This window comes from Zosterops lateralis (genome assembly GCF_965231275.1).
Source record: "Zosterops lateralis genome assembly, chromosome: 2".
Taxonomy (NCBI): domain Eukaryota; kingdom Metazoa; phylum Chordata; class Aves; order Passeriformes; family Zosteropidae; genus Zosterops; species Zosterops lateralis.
This window is the reverse complement of record NC_139763.1, coordinates 72,852,469-72,869,906: the sequence shown is the minus strand read 5'-3', so window position 1 is coordinate 72,869,906 and position 17,438 is coordinate 72,852,469. Positions and strand designations below refer to the sequence as shown.

The 17,438-nt window shown below is 38.0% G+C and overlaps 1 protein-coding gene across 4 annotated transcripts in view; it reads right to left on the bottom strand.

The window, feature by feature from the left end:
• ZDHHC20 (zDHHC palmitoyltransferase 20) overlaps positions 1–17,438 on the bottom strand; it is a 46,001-nt gene that overhangs the window by 6,309 nt on the left and 22,254 nt on the right. For all 4 annotated transcript variants that reach the window (XM_083884822.1, XM_083884821.1, XM_083884820.1 and 1 more), the window contains 7 exons: positions 16,837–16,931; positions 12,685–12,805; positions 11,262–11,331; positions 10,117–10,149; positions 9,198–9,318; positions 2,765–2,897; positions 1,041–1,167 (listed from right to left, as the gene is read on the bottom strand). In XM_083884822.1, coding sequence (XP_083740948.1) covers positions 1,041–1,167; positions 2,765–2,897; positions 9,198–9,318; positions 10,117–10,149; positions 11,262–11,331; positions 12,685–12,805; positions 16,837–16,896 — 665 coding nt within the window. In that variant the 5' untranslated portion in view covers positions 16,897–16,931. The remainder of the gene's footprint in view (positions 1–1,040; positions 1,168–2,764; positions 2,898–9,197; positions 9,319–10,116; positions 10,150–11,261; positions 11,332–12,684; positions 12,806–16,836; positions 16,932–17,438) is intronic.

Genomic DNA, 17,438 nt, shown 5'->3' with positions numbered 1-17,438 from the left:
TCAATTGATTCCCACCCTATCACCGAAGTATGGATTGCTGTGCACAGCTCAAGTCTGTGGATTTCAGAAATGGCAGATGTATTTCAGTAGACTGTAGCCCGTATCTTTTCCCAAATCAGCATGCACACATGGTAAGACTCTCTGGTACTGACAACCTCAGAAGTTGTATCATAAATAACATTCTTTCCCCATCACCCCTAATTTTGAAATTAGCTAAGCTTTCTTTTCAAGTTTATCAGGATAAAATGTGGTAGCAAAACAGATCAAGCCATCTATAGTGGAGCTTCTGTCTTTATTCACATGGTAGTTGAGCAAACAGCTGAGTCAACTTAAGCTGCTGGTATTACCTTTGCTGTTTGATACCAGACCTCAGCTTCACAAACAGCAACATTTTTACCTGACACACAGCCCCTCCAAGAGCAATGCTGAAACACAGTTCCTACTTCATTCTGCCAAAATCTGGTAGAGGTGGAAGTGGGCAGCATGTCAGTCTTGCTTCACCAGGTTTGTCTGCAACGCCCTAATGCTGGTGCAGCTGACATTTTAAATCCAGCATTTTTCATCATATCAGATTTTTCTCCCCCTCTTACTTATTTACATGCACTTTCTTAGATGGCTTTCGATTCCTAAAGCATCATCTACAGCAAAATGAAAGCTGTTAAGTTTTTCCAGGGGCAATAGAGGATGTTCTTGAACTGATGTTGTGGTGCAGCTGTTTGATCTTCTCTGAGTTGCTGATTTCTGCTCTATAATGACTGAGACTACCACCAAATGATGTATAGTTTTTGCAATACACTTCTCAAAGCTTTCCAAACTTCTGCATTTAAAAGGCTCTTGTAAACAAGCTCCCTGTCTTTGAATGAAAACCCTGTGGGGAGTTTGATTGTCTTCTCTTGCATATTTTCCCTTCACCAGTATTTATTGTACTGGATATAAAAGTTGGCTTTTCAGCTGTGCTTTATTTTTTAGTAGAAATGGAAGCAAGGTGGAAGTCATGGAATCAATTAATTCCCTAATTCATTACTATTCAGACTGAATACCTGGTAAAGATAGGGAGTAACCAATACTTCTTTTCATCTCCAAAAACCTCCCTTAGATTTTTGCTGCATCCAAGAGAAAAGCCATTTTTATCAGGACCATTTCGAAATGTGGGTGCACGGAATGTTTCTGTAAAATAAAAACATGCAATTCCTTAAACCAGTAAGGAGCCAGGGAACATGAAAAAATAAACTAAAACTTCTCTGCTGTGGAACCAGTTTTGGGCAAGGGGAGGTGATCTCAATGCATATTATGGGGAAGAAAAAAAAAAAAAAAGAAAAAATAATCTCAAGTAATCAGAGAAAAAAAATCACAGAGTGAGTGAAAAATAAGAAAATCAAATAAGTACAAGAGTCACCTTGTCAACTTTCTCTCTTCACATTTAACAAAGTCTGAGACATAGCTAAGTACCATCAGCATGCCAAAGATAACCACACACATCCCTTACTCCTTGGTGACTTGCTCTCTCTTCAGCTTTCTTTGAGCAGAAGACTTTCCCTTATAGGAGTAATTTACCATAAGCACTACTGGACCTCAGCCCGTACAGAACAGGTTTTTCCACACCTGCCAAGTTAGGAAGCTGAATTAAGAGCATCCCCTGCTATCAGAGGAAGATGAAATCTATTACATAAGAAACAAACATATCATGAACTATAGGAAACCACCACCCTTTTTCTACTCAGTCCATTTACACCCTTAGCTAAGAACTGAGAGGACTCATTCCTCTCCCTCCATACCAATATCTTGTCTTTTTATGACAATGATCCAGACAGCAGATAAAGTACTGTGTTGACAATTATGACCACTGACTTTTGGGTAAGGAATAAGTTGAAGTTTTCTTCAAAGCTAAAAAGAAACTGTGAATAGTCCTTACTGCAGATATGTCAAAAGAAAAAGAATTCAAATAACACTCCTGTCAACCAATCAAAAATTTTTAGCAAAAAAATTCTAGCTGAAAATTATTTTAATCAACCCACTTATTTTTGAGGTTAGAAATTTAAATTCCAATGAAAGAGATAAGATTTTGACTTACTCAGTTGTAGAAGTAAGTAATACTCATCAGTCTCTGTTCCCCCACACACTGAAAAAACACTCTAAAGTGTTTCCTAGCAAGAACTTCAAATATTTTAATTAAATACGCATAGCCTGGTTATGCTGATCAATGCCATTTAAAATATTTAGGCATAAAATTATGGGAATCTTATATTATCTAGGAAATGTGCATCGGTGTTTTCATTTTTATTGCACTTTTACAAGTCACTTCCTGACAATAAGGTCAGTTTTCTTTCACAGGATTTAAAAATACTCGTTTGTATCTAGTTCAAAATGCAGATCCATGTTCATGTACAGTAGAGCTTCTGACTTGGTAGGGGCTACCCAGCTACTCAAAGTATTAGAACAACAGAGTGGCAAGTAGCAACTGGGTTACATACTTCACACTTTAAAAACACAACAAAAATGCATGGTGCCTCAGAGGTCTCAAAAATACAAACAAAAGAAATGAACAGTCATCATGAATCTGAATGCGTGGCTCCAGCAGAGGATGCCCCACAGGCTTCATTTTCCCATTTGTTTCACTTTTAATTACTTCCACCAAATATGCTTTTTGTTGCACAGTATTGAAAAAAATCAGTTTATATGTGATGACATATCATGTAGGCCACACATTCTCACAGAACTGTAGTTTTTCTGCAGAAGGAAAAGTTCCACATCCCAATGAACTGACCTATAGTTGATCTGTTTTTGCCAACTAGCCAGCAGTGGTAGCTGAAGAGTGACAGGATGCTGATGAAGAACATGGCTGCCACAAAGAAAAGGAATAATACGTGGAACTTTGCATGGGTATCTGGCAATTCATTCTGGGGAGAAAGAGAGAAAGAGATTAATATGCTAACACTTCCTAGCAACTAAGGCAGTACTGTTGCTGAACATTTCCTGCCACACCCAGACCACTATAGGTCTTTCACCTCAGTTTTTGCCACAAAAGAAAAGCAGCTGCCCAGCTTTCCTTTCATGTCATGTTAAACTGGAAAGCAACAGCAGTACAATCTCATGGGTACCCCTTTCCCCATGTTAAGTAGTGTGAGTGCACATGTTCATCCATGGTTTTCAAATGCACAGTACGGGGCAAGGCAAAACATTTTCTATACCAGAAGATGTTAACTGTGCAGCCAAAGCCAAAGAGACAAGGGGAAAATATGTTCAAAGTCACTCCCTCTGAAGGGGAAAAAATGTGCAATTCCTGCCACAAGGTAGTAATACTGAATCTAATTCTCAACTGGTATAATGAATGTAAAAGGGAAATGGTTGTCACGAACAAGTCCTAAACCAGACATGGCATAGATCTTCAACTTTTGGGGACCTCTAATGTTCAAGCAACAACCAGCGTGTACCTAGCAAAACAAATTTGCCACATCTGACCAGGTAGAAGTGAATCACCAGAAAGCTATGTGAAAAACAACAATTTCAATATAACCACCATAAAAAAACCAACCCCCACCCATATCAGATTGTCGATTCCACCCTGAACTATTTTTAGACTTCCACTTTCAAAAGGCCAATAGGATTTGTAAGAATACTCTTCCAGCTCTATATCCTCAAAATCACAGCACTTTCAAGCAGTTGACCTTTAACAACATTATGAAAGCAGAGAGGCTATTTTTACTCAGCTATTTACTTAGCATTACTGCCATTACTTTTTCCATTAGTGCATTCAGTACACCCATTTATCTACAGCTGACTTTCTTTTTTAAGCTAAAACACATTTCAATTAAGATCAAGTGCACATAGACATATCCATTTCCCTCTATATGGCTTATATTTATAGGCAACAGATTACTAGTCTCCTTCCTTCTGTGATGATGTAAATACCTGCCATGAATGACTGGACTAGAAAAATTGTAGTAGGAACAATATTTAAATAATGACAGCAATATTGGATTTTACCTTTGGACAATTCTCTGCAGCTTTCCTGTGGCAAAGCTTTGTGCAAAGAAAGACAATTTATTAAACACTAGTATTATGTAAAGACAGAGTGTTTGAAAACAGCACAGGCTTTGTTAAGAACAAAGTGGTTGGTGTGCAAATGTGCTCTTGGATGTGTCAATTTCCAAAGCACATCAGCAGCTTTAGGTCCTGCTCTCCAAGAAAACAGAGAAGTACTCAAGAGCCCACTACTAACTTCCAAGGCATGAAATTTTCTACTGAAGCACAGAAGTATTGGAATTCAGATTGTGACTGAATCACTTTCAAGTGGTTGTTCAGTTTGGACAGCCTGACTATACCAATTTCCTTCTTTGCTAGTTACTTCCATCACAAGTAAGGCTCATGTGAATATTCTGTATGATGAAACTATTCACAAAGGTCTGAAAAGCTCAGAATACTCCTGAGGTAAAAAGAAATGGTTTATTAATTACAACATCTTTCTGACTTCAGAGCCTATCCATTACCATTAGATGTAGTTTCAGCCAAACCCATAATAAATTGCCATTCTTTGCACAATTTTCTTCATTTAAAAAAATCAGGTAACAAATCAGTACAGTTTTTCTTCTTCCTAATTTCCTTAAATACAGAGCAGTTTGTAGGATGTATCTTTAGTACAACACCTGAAATTGAACCACTGCTAGAGAAAACAAAGGAAGAAACAGGAAAGTGGGTTTCAAATTAGCTTTTAAATTCCAAACTTTATACCTAAAGAGTGGAATTTTGGCTAATATGCTAGCACTTAACTAATCTGTTGTAGACAAGATGTATGGCTTTTAAATTACAATAATATGTGCAAAAAGCTTAGGGAGAGCCCAAGCATCTACATTAGAGCCAGGCAGATATAAACAGCATTTTCAAAAGTGCTGGTTGCCACCAGATAATTCTACAGTAAGCAAATGACAAGCAGAGTCCAACTCTCTAAACTGCCATTTAAGTTCACCTCCCTTTTTACTGGCCATTTTATTACTTATTTACTGCCAATTTGTGCAACAGTCCCTCTTCCTCCTGCAGTGGAGGTACATTGTGTTCTGTGATCCACTGAAATCCAGCCTTGCAAAATACTCCAGTTGCTGCTTATTCCTGAGCTTCATGTTGAAACAATAATAACTCTTTCTACCTCAGAGCACACTGCAGTGTTCCCCAGCTGCCCAACTGATTTTTGTAACTTGAATTCCTATGACTCTTTTGAAATTACATATTTAAACAAAATAATTCTCAGAAGGAATTCTCAGGAATTTATTCTGATGCTGAAAGAGCAGCAGCAGCTTAATCTTCGTGTTTTCTGTGGGTCAGAAAATCTAAGTTTATTTCACTTGCATCTTCCTAAACCAGCAGCTCTATAACCTAGAGAATTTTTTGAACTATGTATGATTAATCTGCATGATCCCCAGGGAGCATTTACCTCTTCTGACTACCCAGTTTCAGCCACTGGTTGTGACTTCTTGAATGACAGTGCAGAACTGAAGCATCTTTCAAAAAAGGCCAATTCTTTACTGGAGAGAAGCATGCAGTCTTTGAGTGTGTATAACAAGCTTATTCACGGTGGTGTTCTAGCAGCAGTCCACATGCCCCCCACATGTGAAAAGAGACTGAAACTTCAGACATTGGTTATTTAAGACCATTATGCTCAGCGGCAGCACAGAAGCAGAGATTTGCAGCTGAGAGAGCTGCAGAGTTTACAAAAGGAAGCAATTTCCACAACACAATCTGGACTACTTAGCACACAATAGGCTGAAGCCAGTCACTATTCAAGAATTCCCTACGAACTCCTTCACAAACAGAGTAATTTGATTTCTATCAGTTCATAAAACCCCTCAAACAAAAAAGTGCTGTCTGAGCTTGATTTGTTCCTCATTTTTCAGTAGATAGGTGTAGCCTAATTTTTGAAAAAACTCAGATCTGGTCTACATCCTTAGAATAGGCAAGAGGAATGAGTACTAACTTATGACGTGGAACCACTACTTTTTTTTTTTACCCCCCCTATTGTTAATACAACTGAAGTTTTGCAAAAGCATGTGCCATCCACCCAGGACATATATCACATCCTTTATCTGGCTAATCTCAGGATTGAAAATTAATTTGGAGGACAGTGAAAGACACTGAAAATGACTGGAAAACATAATGGTTCCAAGGAGGTGGCAGTGCAGCAAGAATAGAGTGAACACGAATATAAACTGGGAAGCACCACCATGCACTGTGTAAACAGGGCATCAAGCACTGGGTGTCCAGCCAGTGCTGGTGTTTGTGTCAAATACATTTGGTTAAATTGACATTTTATCTTTAACAGCCTCTGAGAAAGAAATGAAAATGTCATGAGTAGAGAAGAAGCAGTTATGGGTGTAAATAATCAGTTACATTCCCTTGATCTGCAAACCAGATTTTAACATCAGCATCAGAGGGCAAGCCTGTGGTAAGCATTTCCAGACAGTGTAGTTGTTCCACTATTGTATGCACAGAATCAAGGCCTTTCTTCAGCACTTCTGCATAGAGTATGAAATGTGCTGTGTAAAAGTCTTGCATGTACAAGTGACAAACACAAAGGCTTTCTTCAACAGAAGAATTTGGTAGGTGTGCATGTCTCACAATGTTTCCAAGTATCTGTGTAGGAACATCATGTCTCTATGCAAGTATTATCAACAGTGCAAAACAATGGATTGCTACATTTGTGTTGTTAGCACATACACCTCCACAACCTCATTACAAGTTCTTTCCCCAGGCTACATTCCCCAAGAAGCAGTCCATACTTCTTTCCAACACTGGATATATCCAACAGTTTGTTGCACAGTCTCTGAAAAACACCTGTGAGGAAGCAAAGAAAAAGCACTACTTTCTGAAGATGTACTGTAACATTTCCTATAGTCAAGCTTTGAGGGGGGGGAAAACAACATTGATTTGCTCAGTTTTAGAGCATGGTGCTAATAACACCAAGCTTGTGGGGTTTTAATCCCCATATGGACCGTTTATGGAAGAGTTGGACTTGACGATCCTTGAGAGTCCCTTCCCATTCAAAATATTCAGTGGTTTTGTGTATCTAGACAGCCTCAACAGAAAATGTCCAAACAGCAATCTGCCTGATGCTGTAGCAGACAAAGCTGAGCATTAGCAATATACTGAAGCAGTCTACAGACAGCACATGTCAGCAGCATTCTGCTTCGGTTTGCATACAAATGTAGAGAGAACCTTGCTTGCCTAAAAGCTAATGCACAAGAGACATACAAAAATTTGCAAGCCTACAAGATTATGGAGCTGCCAGCTCTTTCTGGAAAATATACTTTAATAAGTCAGTTATAAGATCAGAAGAGTTTTAGCTTTGTGAAGTGGGTGACTTAATATGAGTAAAGTGAGTCAGAGATCCATTCCACTGATAAGATCAGGGCATTGCCAGATTCTGTCTTGGAAGTATCTGGAATTGAAAGCAAGTACACAACTACGTTGTCTATTGTTACATTTCAGAAGTACCTCACTCTTGCAGGAAGCATTTTTAACAACTGAATCAATAATAAAAAAATAATCACTCTTAAGTTTACTTCCTCTGCTCAAGAGTCCACTTAAACATTGTGTCCGATGAGCTTTGGAAGAGTCCTGCTGCAAATGTTGGTATTAAATGCTTGTTCATTGTAGTCAGTTGTCCTGTGGCCTTTTTTGTTGCACTAATGATGATACAATAAGATAACAAAGCAAATTCTTTTTGTCTTTTTTCTGCTCAAGCACTGACTGGTAAATATGTAAGAGCGCATCTACAGTTTCCTTAGAAATTGCGTACAAAGCACTGGAAAGCAGCCAGGCAGATGTTTGGAAATGGCACACTCACAGATTGAAAATTTAACTATTTACAGCCAAGCAAGAATGAACAGCAGAATCAGACCATTTAATTTAAAATATCTTTTAAGACCCAGCTACGACTGATAAACACATTCATGGCTTTCATCTCACAGTACTGACAGCTCAATTCCCACATGGCTCCTTGCTCTCCAGTGACAGGCTGCTATACAGAACTGACAGGTTAAGAGAAATGCAGTACTTTGGCAGATCAGACCCACAAGTTTAGATGAAAACAAACTTTTTTGCACCATTTGTCTTTCCAAATGCCAACTGTCTCAAAGTACAGCTATTTTGAATACATGATTAAGCTTCTCTTACCCAGACGTGGCAGCAACCTTTTGCTCCAATAAAGCAAATACCAGTATCTACTGCTGCAGATAGTTACTACCTTTCCCAGTTCCTCTGACAGCAGTCAGCATCTAAGAAAAATGTGGTGTTATTTACCCAAAGATGTGATTGAGACCTTTCCACTTGTGGTAGTTTTTCACATGCTCATTAATGGAAACAGATTAAGGGAATTCTGCCACTACCACTTCAGCCTAGAGATAGGAAGACACACTACAAGTTTCTGTAGATGAAAGGGAACAACTACAGAAGGCACTCTGTTCAGCCTGGAATGTGGTTGGAACAAAACTGATAGGAGCAATTTAACACTGACATACAAGGATTGTTGCCTTCACATAAATGTTATTAAACATGTATGCATGTATGTGTATTACCTGTTTGAAAACTGATAACGGTTTCAAGGAAGATGTACGGCATTCACACTGTACATATCTTAGCATTCTACTCCTACCAGATCATAAAAGTCACCAATATGAAGTTCAGACATGCCTATGTAGAGACTCCAAAACGGAGCTCAGACAATTCCCAACAAATTAATTTGCCTTATCTGGCAGCGGGTTATTCATAGACAAGTCTGGGAAGATATAAAATTGTTATTTATATTTCCAATTGACAGTATTTTTAAAAAATATATATATATATACACACACATAAACACACACACTCTGTAATTATTTGATATGGCCAATTCTTTCTTTTCCTACATATCTGTATCCCACAGTCTCATAAAAACCTGAGCTGTGCCACTCAATTTTGATGGAGCAGAGAAAATGCACAGTGTCCTCATCAAAACTCCTTCCCCCCGTTACTCATCTTGGGCAGTGTAATACATTTAATTCATCAAAATTCATAAGGTTCTCCTGCTTCAGTCACTTTGATTGATGTCATTAATGACAGCGAACCACAGAACAGAGTAAATGGTGAGTGACAACATGCTGATGCAGCCTCCAATAACACATGCAGGATTAAACAAATGAACAACAACCAAAAAAAGCCTTAGAACTTACTGTCCAAAACTTTATGAAGTACTGCAAGACTGTAGCAGCAACAAACAAACAGTACAGTAAGGAATACATTAAAAACAGGAGGAAGAATTTGTAGTTAGAAAATCCCACACAATTATTCACCCTAGAAGGAGGGGAAAGAGAAAAAGGTTACTGAGGTATACAAAAAATAAAACAAACAAAAACCCCACAATACATTCAGCTTTTTGCAGAGCAAAATGTGCATGATGTCAGTGGTATGTCCACAACACTCTGGCACTACTGTTTCAGAAGCATTTTAAATCATTATTTTGAAGGAAATTTCTCAGGCTGAATGTTCTGGGCCTCTAACATAAATTTTGCCCCCCATGATTCTGTAGGACAGGACATAAGCTGGCAAAGTGTTACAATACAGACAGTCCGTACAGGAAGCAATTCCCACTGCAAACTAACCGCAGTCACCACAGAAAGTAACATGAACCTGCCATCGGTTTCAGTGGATGCTGCTTTGGTTACAAAACCACCCCTAAGTCAACTACTGGCACTAATGTTTTTCACAGTGATAAAATATAGTATTTTTACTGACTACCAGTGAATAAAAACTGCAGAAGAGTCTGAGAGGGTGATGCATATCACCTAGAATCAAGAAATGACTCTCCCATTGCAGTGAGTATCTCCTCTCCTGCTAATACCAACAGAGTAAACAAAGGAAAGAAATGCCTTTGCTCACAGGTCTCAATGCCAAGGTTTCCCTATACAAGGAGAAACTGCACAGTCCGGATGGTTGGACTTAAAACTCCATCCTCCAACACACATTAGGAAAAAGACTTACTCCCACATGTTAAAGAACTTCTGTGAGAATCAAGGTTTACTTCAGAAATGCACTTTTCAAGAAGCATCTAATTCATCACTCTTATACTGATTTTTTCAAAAATAAACTCACCATGGACAGTGGTGGTCCATTTTTAATACACATCTGAAAGAGAGAATTTCCAGCAAGTTAAGACAAAAAATACATTTTCTTTCTAAGACTCGTAACTTTAGCTTCTACAGTTTTGAATGTTGTTTTTTATTGATTGATTTTTTCAAGTATTTTGCCCTACTATATCTTTTTCAAGCCCTTCTCAATCATACTAATTCTCTATATAAGAGTAGCTGTTCTTTCACCCAAAAGGACCAGTTGAGATTCAGAAAAGTTATGAGGAGAGTTTCTTAAATTAGCATGGGCAGCATTACTGAGCAACACCATGTACCAGTTCATTAAGGCACACTACTTTTATGTGCATGCAGAGAAAACAAATTCAAAGGATCTTTCAGGGTTGTGTGGATAAGGTGTGTTAACCTGGCATTCACTTCAACTAAATCTACCTTAGGGCTATTTTTGGTACCATTTAGTTTGCTGCTTGCTTTTTTTTTTTAAACCTAATGGAGGAAAAGATCAGCACAAAGGGCAATTTGAATAGTTCACATGCCATTTTAATCCAGTTTTAATGTAAAGATAGATCCTAGACATTTCAGACACAGAGACATTCATTGTATTTGCTAACAAATTTGATTTTAGCCAAAAGATGTGTATTAGGTTCTTCAGTTAACAAGATTTCCTCAAGCATAGCTTACTGAATTCTCATGCATAGCCTCAGCCTTCAGTGCCTATGCAGACTCCTCTGATGATTCACAATGAAAATAAGGAATAGCAGTGATGTTTTTTAAATGTTAAAGGCATGTGATTCTACTGTCAATTTCTGAGATAAACATTATTATCAAAACACGTCTGTTTCAAAGCTACGGAAACAAGACACAATGAAAGAGTTCAATAATAAGCTTTTGCTGGTGCTGGTATCTCAGACTTACCTTTCTTTAATTTCAATCTATGATTTCTTTTTTACTTTTTAATTTATTTATTTTTTAATATAGGCTTTGTTTTACAAAGCTACAAGCAGGTTTCCTAAAAAGTTCTGCCACTTTAGACAACAGGGCTGCACCATAACATTGCACCAAGGGAAGGAACTGACCCACTGAAGGCATGAACACACTGAAGTGACGATTGCAGGAAAGAGAAAATCTGTAACTCCAGATTCAGACACTTACACGTCACATGCAGAACAGTGGTGGCAGCGGTCAGGTTTGATCAGCTGGCATCGATCACAGTATCTGATTGCTGTATTTAAGTGCAAGGGTCAGGTCAGTAGAACTCATTTGACTTCATGAAAGCTTTCCCCCTTAACATGAACTGAACGTTAACAGAGCTTCCTGCCCTCCCCTGCCACACCTGTTCTCACAGACTGTCACGCGCCTAATCTCATAGGATATGTAGTTCTGATTTTTTAAGGAAATGTACCATATTAAAGTATTCAAAAGAATCTATTACTACTCTACTGAGTCTATTTACATTTATTCTTTGACTCCCACGTGTTCCCATCCTTCATCCTCTGGTAGTGATCCCCTTTCACCTCTGCACAGGGTACTAAGGCATCTCATTGTGAAACTAATTCTTTCAGCAAGTCAACCTTGTCCACTGGCTTTCTCTATCCACTTCACCAAACAAGGATCTAGCAGACTGTTCAGTAAATCTCTTCTTCCTCATCTTTCCTGGATATTTTTAAACAAATCTTTGGGTTTTTCTCAACGGAAGTAAGACACCGGCACATGCAGTTTGAAAACAGGAGGAAAGCCAACACCTGCAGCTAAACAGAACTGATAAGAGCTGGCAACAACTTCCCAGACCACTCCTGGAATTTAAGCCTGAGATTCTCTTAAACGGAGGCTTGTATTCAAAAGAGCCAGGTGTCCTTAGACTTTGTTTGGAAAAGTCACAGTAAACTCTGGCAATGGTTATTCCGAGAAGTTTATGTTTTTGGAAACTCTACAGGGTTGCTAGTTTTAAGAAAGAGAAAAAGATATATACACATATAAAAAGCTATAGATTTTAAAAGAATATACATATGCATAAGACAGCAGTTTCACAGATCATTCATCTATAAATTGGAATAAAATGCCTACATATATTAAAAGTAAATCCAGAAACAGTCCATAACTAAATTTGTACTAAATTACAGATGGGAATGAAATAACATTTATTTGTTTTTAAATTGGAAAAGTACGTTAAGATCTTAAGTACATTTCTCCTCACGCTGAACCAAAACAGCTCAAAAAGAAAAGTTTAAATGGGAATAAAAGTAATTATAAAATTGAGCAACACGTTTGAATTTCCCTATTTCAAGCTATCTTAGCTATATTTCTTTGCTGTGTTTATTTTTAATTGCCACAGCTGGAGACAACTGCTGTCATCCCTCTTCTTGCTAGAAGATAATTTTTTAATTTCAAGTAGTGGCTTTATGTTGAGAACCCCAGAAAAAAAGACTGCTGTTTCTCTCAGAGGGATTAAACACCAGGACAAACAAATAACAAAACATCATGGCATTTGCAATATCTGGTTAACATATTGTTCATTTAATGGCAACAAATGAATAAACAGCAACTTCAGGAGCACAGAATAATTGTTATATCTCACCTCTCGATGCTGTTGTCGTATAGATAGGCAAGTCTTTAGCAGCTCTTCTCAAAATCTCCTGCTGGGATTCTGGTCTCTCTTCTTTTTCATATTGCTCTTTATCAGCTTTTGACAAGCAGAACTAAGAAGGATGGAGAAAATGGATAGGAGGAAAGATTAATTATTACTTTGTTTTCCAAGGAAAAGATCCTTTAGGTGCCCCCATCCACTGACCCAAAAGCACCACATAAATAAAAAAAAAAAAGAATGCCACAGGAATTACAGGAGATCCTTAGAACTCCTAAGTTTCTGGATGTCTTCCAGATGTATTTAATTTCTGGATGTATTTTCAAGAAAATAATGTTTATATCTGTTCCATTATCTGTAGTATTTTCTCTTCAACACAAGGGAACACAGAGACTCAGGGTGAGCTTTAAGGTGCAAACTTTCCTTTAATTTCTGACAAGCATAAATTAAGTAAACCGTGAGCAAGAGGAAGGTGCAACAGTCCTTTGCTGCTACAAGGCACTGAAGTTCTCTTATTCTACTTCCTCTCTACCAGAGAGAGGGGTACAAACCAGATGGGGGGAAGTAAAGGCGGGCGGGGGGTGTGGTGGGCTTCACAGTCCCAGCACAGAAGCTGGAAGAGTTTAATTGGAATTTTAACTTAGGAGTAGTCAACTCTAGTCTCAAAATTCTTAAGCTGTATTGAAAGCAACCTCAGCAAAGCCTGTACAGTTTGAGAGTGTGCTACAATTCTGAGTAAAGCCTGGCGAGTATTCCTGTTGAAACCTCACTGAAATGTAAGCCTTTACCAGAAAAACCTGGAAAGCTTTTACTCATTTGTGAAACACTTAGTTTGGTATCTGCTGAAACAGTGCTTACCAGTAAACCCCACAAAACCCAGCCTGCTGACGAGGCCCTGTGCAGCAGGGGCTGAAATGACAACTTTCTTTGGTATTTTTCTGTTCCAAAGCACTTCTAAACTCTGAGCTTCCTGCATGGACTACAAGAGCCCTCTTTATGAGCACACATAGACAAAGCATTCATGGTAGAGAGTGGAAAATGCTATGTGTGCAGCTGGAACAAAAACTGGCTTAGTGTGGTTTAGTATGATCGTATTTTCCTACCAAAAACATGTGCATGATTAGTTCACATGGATTTTCCCCATCCTGTACTTTTTACTCTTTTGGATTACAGTCAGTTGGCAAGCAACAATAAAGACTCCACTTACAGAAAGGAGGAAGCAGTAAGACGTTGCTGCAATTTCTCTGTGCTATTTCCTAACCCAGAATGCAAGCAAGATGCCTCACAGCTCACAGAATCTTGTAAAGCTTCCTGTCACATGTAGTATCATCCCAGTTACTGAGCCTACCTACCCTTCAAGGGTGAAATGTGAAACATGTTTAATAATACCCTTTAAAATAACCAGACACTAGAATTAATCTATGCAAAGGGTGAAATTAAAGTTTAACATTTCAGCCATCACTAAGACTTTGACCTCCTTATTTAAATTTAATCACACAGATAGATATTTACTCAAGCATGAAAACTGGAGATGCTCACATCAAAAGTTTAAGACAGATGTGAAGCATCATTCCAGCCAACAGTGGGGAAGTACATCTTAATCCCTACTACCCTTGGAAGTCTGCTAGCTGACCCAGGGCTCTGTGACCTGCAATCAAGCAGAGGATGCAAGAAACATGAGTACTCTCTCTAGATGACATTTCAAGACAAAACATAAGTGCAAAGAAAAGTAACCCACTAACAAGACTTAAAATATTTTAAATTTGTCCATGTAACATCATAGTATTACTCAAAAAATCCTGGATAGGATTATGGTTTTCCGAAAAGCTACGTTTCTGTTCTAATTTCAGAACTTAATAGGGCTATGAGACCACAGTCTCTCAGGACAATAGCAGGATATGTTCAAAGACATCAAGAATTGTCTGTTACCACACAGCAAAGAGAATTCCCAATGAGGTTCCAGCAGTTCTTATTGAAAACAGAAAGAATCCCTTTGTTTCCTTCCTCTTTCTGGATCTTGTATAATGCTGATTGTTCTTTCTTAGGACAAATGTACAGGGATTGCACTAAGACAGCAGCTGCAGAATCTTTTTTTTAGTTCAATAGTAAGATCACAGGATGCTATTTGTTTTGCAAGAATGGCCAATTTGGATTACTAAAAATATATACATTTACATTCTCACACAATAGAGAGATTCTGAAGTCGTGTTTGTTTTAAAGTATAACCAGCATAAATTACTCGCTAGTACATGAACAGAAGGGATTTGCTCAGAAACAGAAAAAGTGATGCTGGGTTTTTAATTTGGTTGGGTTTTTTTTGCTTAAAAAAAAAAAAAAAAAAATAGTGTTTTTATTTGTCTTGGTAGGAGAGGTTTTTTGTCCTTTTGTTTTTCATTTAAAGCTAGCTGTAGAAGAAAATTTTATTAAATCTGATCTACCTCCACAGTTAATATACAAAAAATTCATTACATGCCATATGCCCAAGCCATTCCTTTCACTTGCTGAATACAAAAATCCTGCTACATCATCACTGTAACTGTAACTACATCATCACTGACAGTACAGGAAAAGTACTGTCAGAATAAGTTTGCTATTAATGAAGAATTCTAACAGACAGTAAGTTACTAGGCATTAGCATTAAGAGCAGCTCTAGTTCATAAAGCTTTGTAAAATCTAAACACTATTTCAACCACATTTTAACTGGTTAACCTGCTTAACTTTACAATTTTCCTGCAAAACCATCCCAGAAAAAGCAAAACCAAATGACCCTGAAGCCAAGTCCCTTTAAATTTTTAGGTTTAGCAATTCATAGAATCATTTAGGTTGGAAACAACTAAGGTCATCAAACCCAGCCATAAACCCAGCAATGTCAAGTCCACCACTAAACCACATCCCCAAATGCCACATCTATATGTTTTAAAACCACCAGGGATAGGGATACAACCACTTCTCTGGGCAGCCTGTTCTGCTGCTTGTGACAGTTTCTTCTTCTTTCAGTGAAGAAATTTTTCCTAATATCCAATCTGGTGCAACTTGAGTCCATTTCCTCTTGTCCTGTCACTTGTTACCTGGCAGAAGAGGCTGCCCCACCTGGCTACACCCTCCTGTCAGGCAGTTACAGAAAGTGATGAGGTTCCCCCGAGCCTCCTTTTCTCCAGGCTGAACACCCCCAGCTCCCTCAGCTGCTCCTCACAGCACTTGTGCCCCAGACCCTTCAACAATTACATTTAGACTTTTTGCTTAGCTAAACAGCAGAATTGTGTTTAGCTTTTTACACTTTATGTTCTATAGCTTTAACACACAGATCTCTAAGCTGTAATTAAGCACTACAGAGCAGTGTTTGCTTTTTCTTTAAAGCATGGGAATAACTCGCCTCAAGAGTGTTTAAGATTGACATTAGATTAGCACTGAATGTCAGCTTTGCTGAAAACAGAACAAAAATTCAACCCCCACAGAGCAACCAACGCCTCAAACAGTTTAGGCAGTTTAAAAGCTTTGTAAAAACAAGGAAGAGAAGTGCAATATTTTAAATTTAGTGACTGTATTTAATCCTTACGTACACACACATTAGAGAAAATGGAAAACAAGGTAATCCATCTCAGGCTTATTGGAATTAATATGGTTCTTTTTCAAAACAAAACTTCTCACAGTCATTATGCATTCTTTTGCTATTATATAAAGCTTCTTTATGTAGTCCTGTGTCAGTGTTCCTAAATCTTAACCCTTGACTAATAAGTGGGTTCAGTCTTTCAGATCATAAGTATACAATGCATTACTACTCCTTGTTACTCAAACAACAGTAAAAACTGCCTAAAAAGGAGACATAAAAATGCTGTCACTGTATTTCATTTATCAGTTTTAAAAATTTCAGGTTTCAAACTACTTCATAGCATAGCACTGTGCAAGACTGCCAAGCTGGTGATGATTTAAACACACATTTCGTATAAGGAAATGTCATGACACAAAGCATATGGTATTTTAAGACTAACTTGATCATTTTCATTCATGATACATCGTCATGCTGTTCTATTTTAGACAATGAGAAGGGAAAGGTGAATCATGCAGTACTGCAAACAAATTTCATCACTGAAAACAGTTCAGCTATTTATAAAAAAGGCACTGACATTTTCCTAACATTATATTTACCTCATTAGAGGGGGTTGCAGGAGATGTGAAAATTGTCTTCCCATAGGACCATACAAACATGACGAATGACAGATGAAAAACTACAAGGTAGACAACTGCAATAAAATACAAACAAGAATTTGGTGAATATAGCTGAAAAGAACAAGAAATAAACCCCCTGATCTTTGAGGAGGGCTAAACAACCACACTTGGCACCCCAGGACTGTTCACTTTAAAAAAATCCAAAACACCCACCTTCACTCCCCAACTGTGATGGCTGCTCTTCCTCAAGGAAACAATGTTTTTATTATATGGTCACAAAATGACCTTGAAGGCTTCCAGGGATGGAGCATCCACAACTTCTCTGGGCAACCTTTGCTGCTGCCTTGCCACTCCCACAATATAGAATTTCTTTCTAATACCTAATTTACACCTGCCCTCTTTCAGTTTGAAGTAATTCTCCCCATGTCCCATCGCTCCATGTCCCTGTAACATGTCTTTCCCTAGGACAGGACCCAGCCTCACTCTGCCATGTAAGTGACTAATCTTTTTGAATTAAGATGATGCTGTAATTCTATTCACAAATCATAAAGTAATTGATTACTTATTGACCTACATAATTC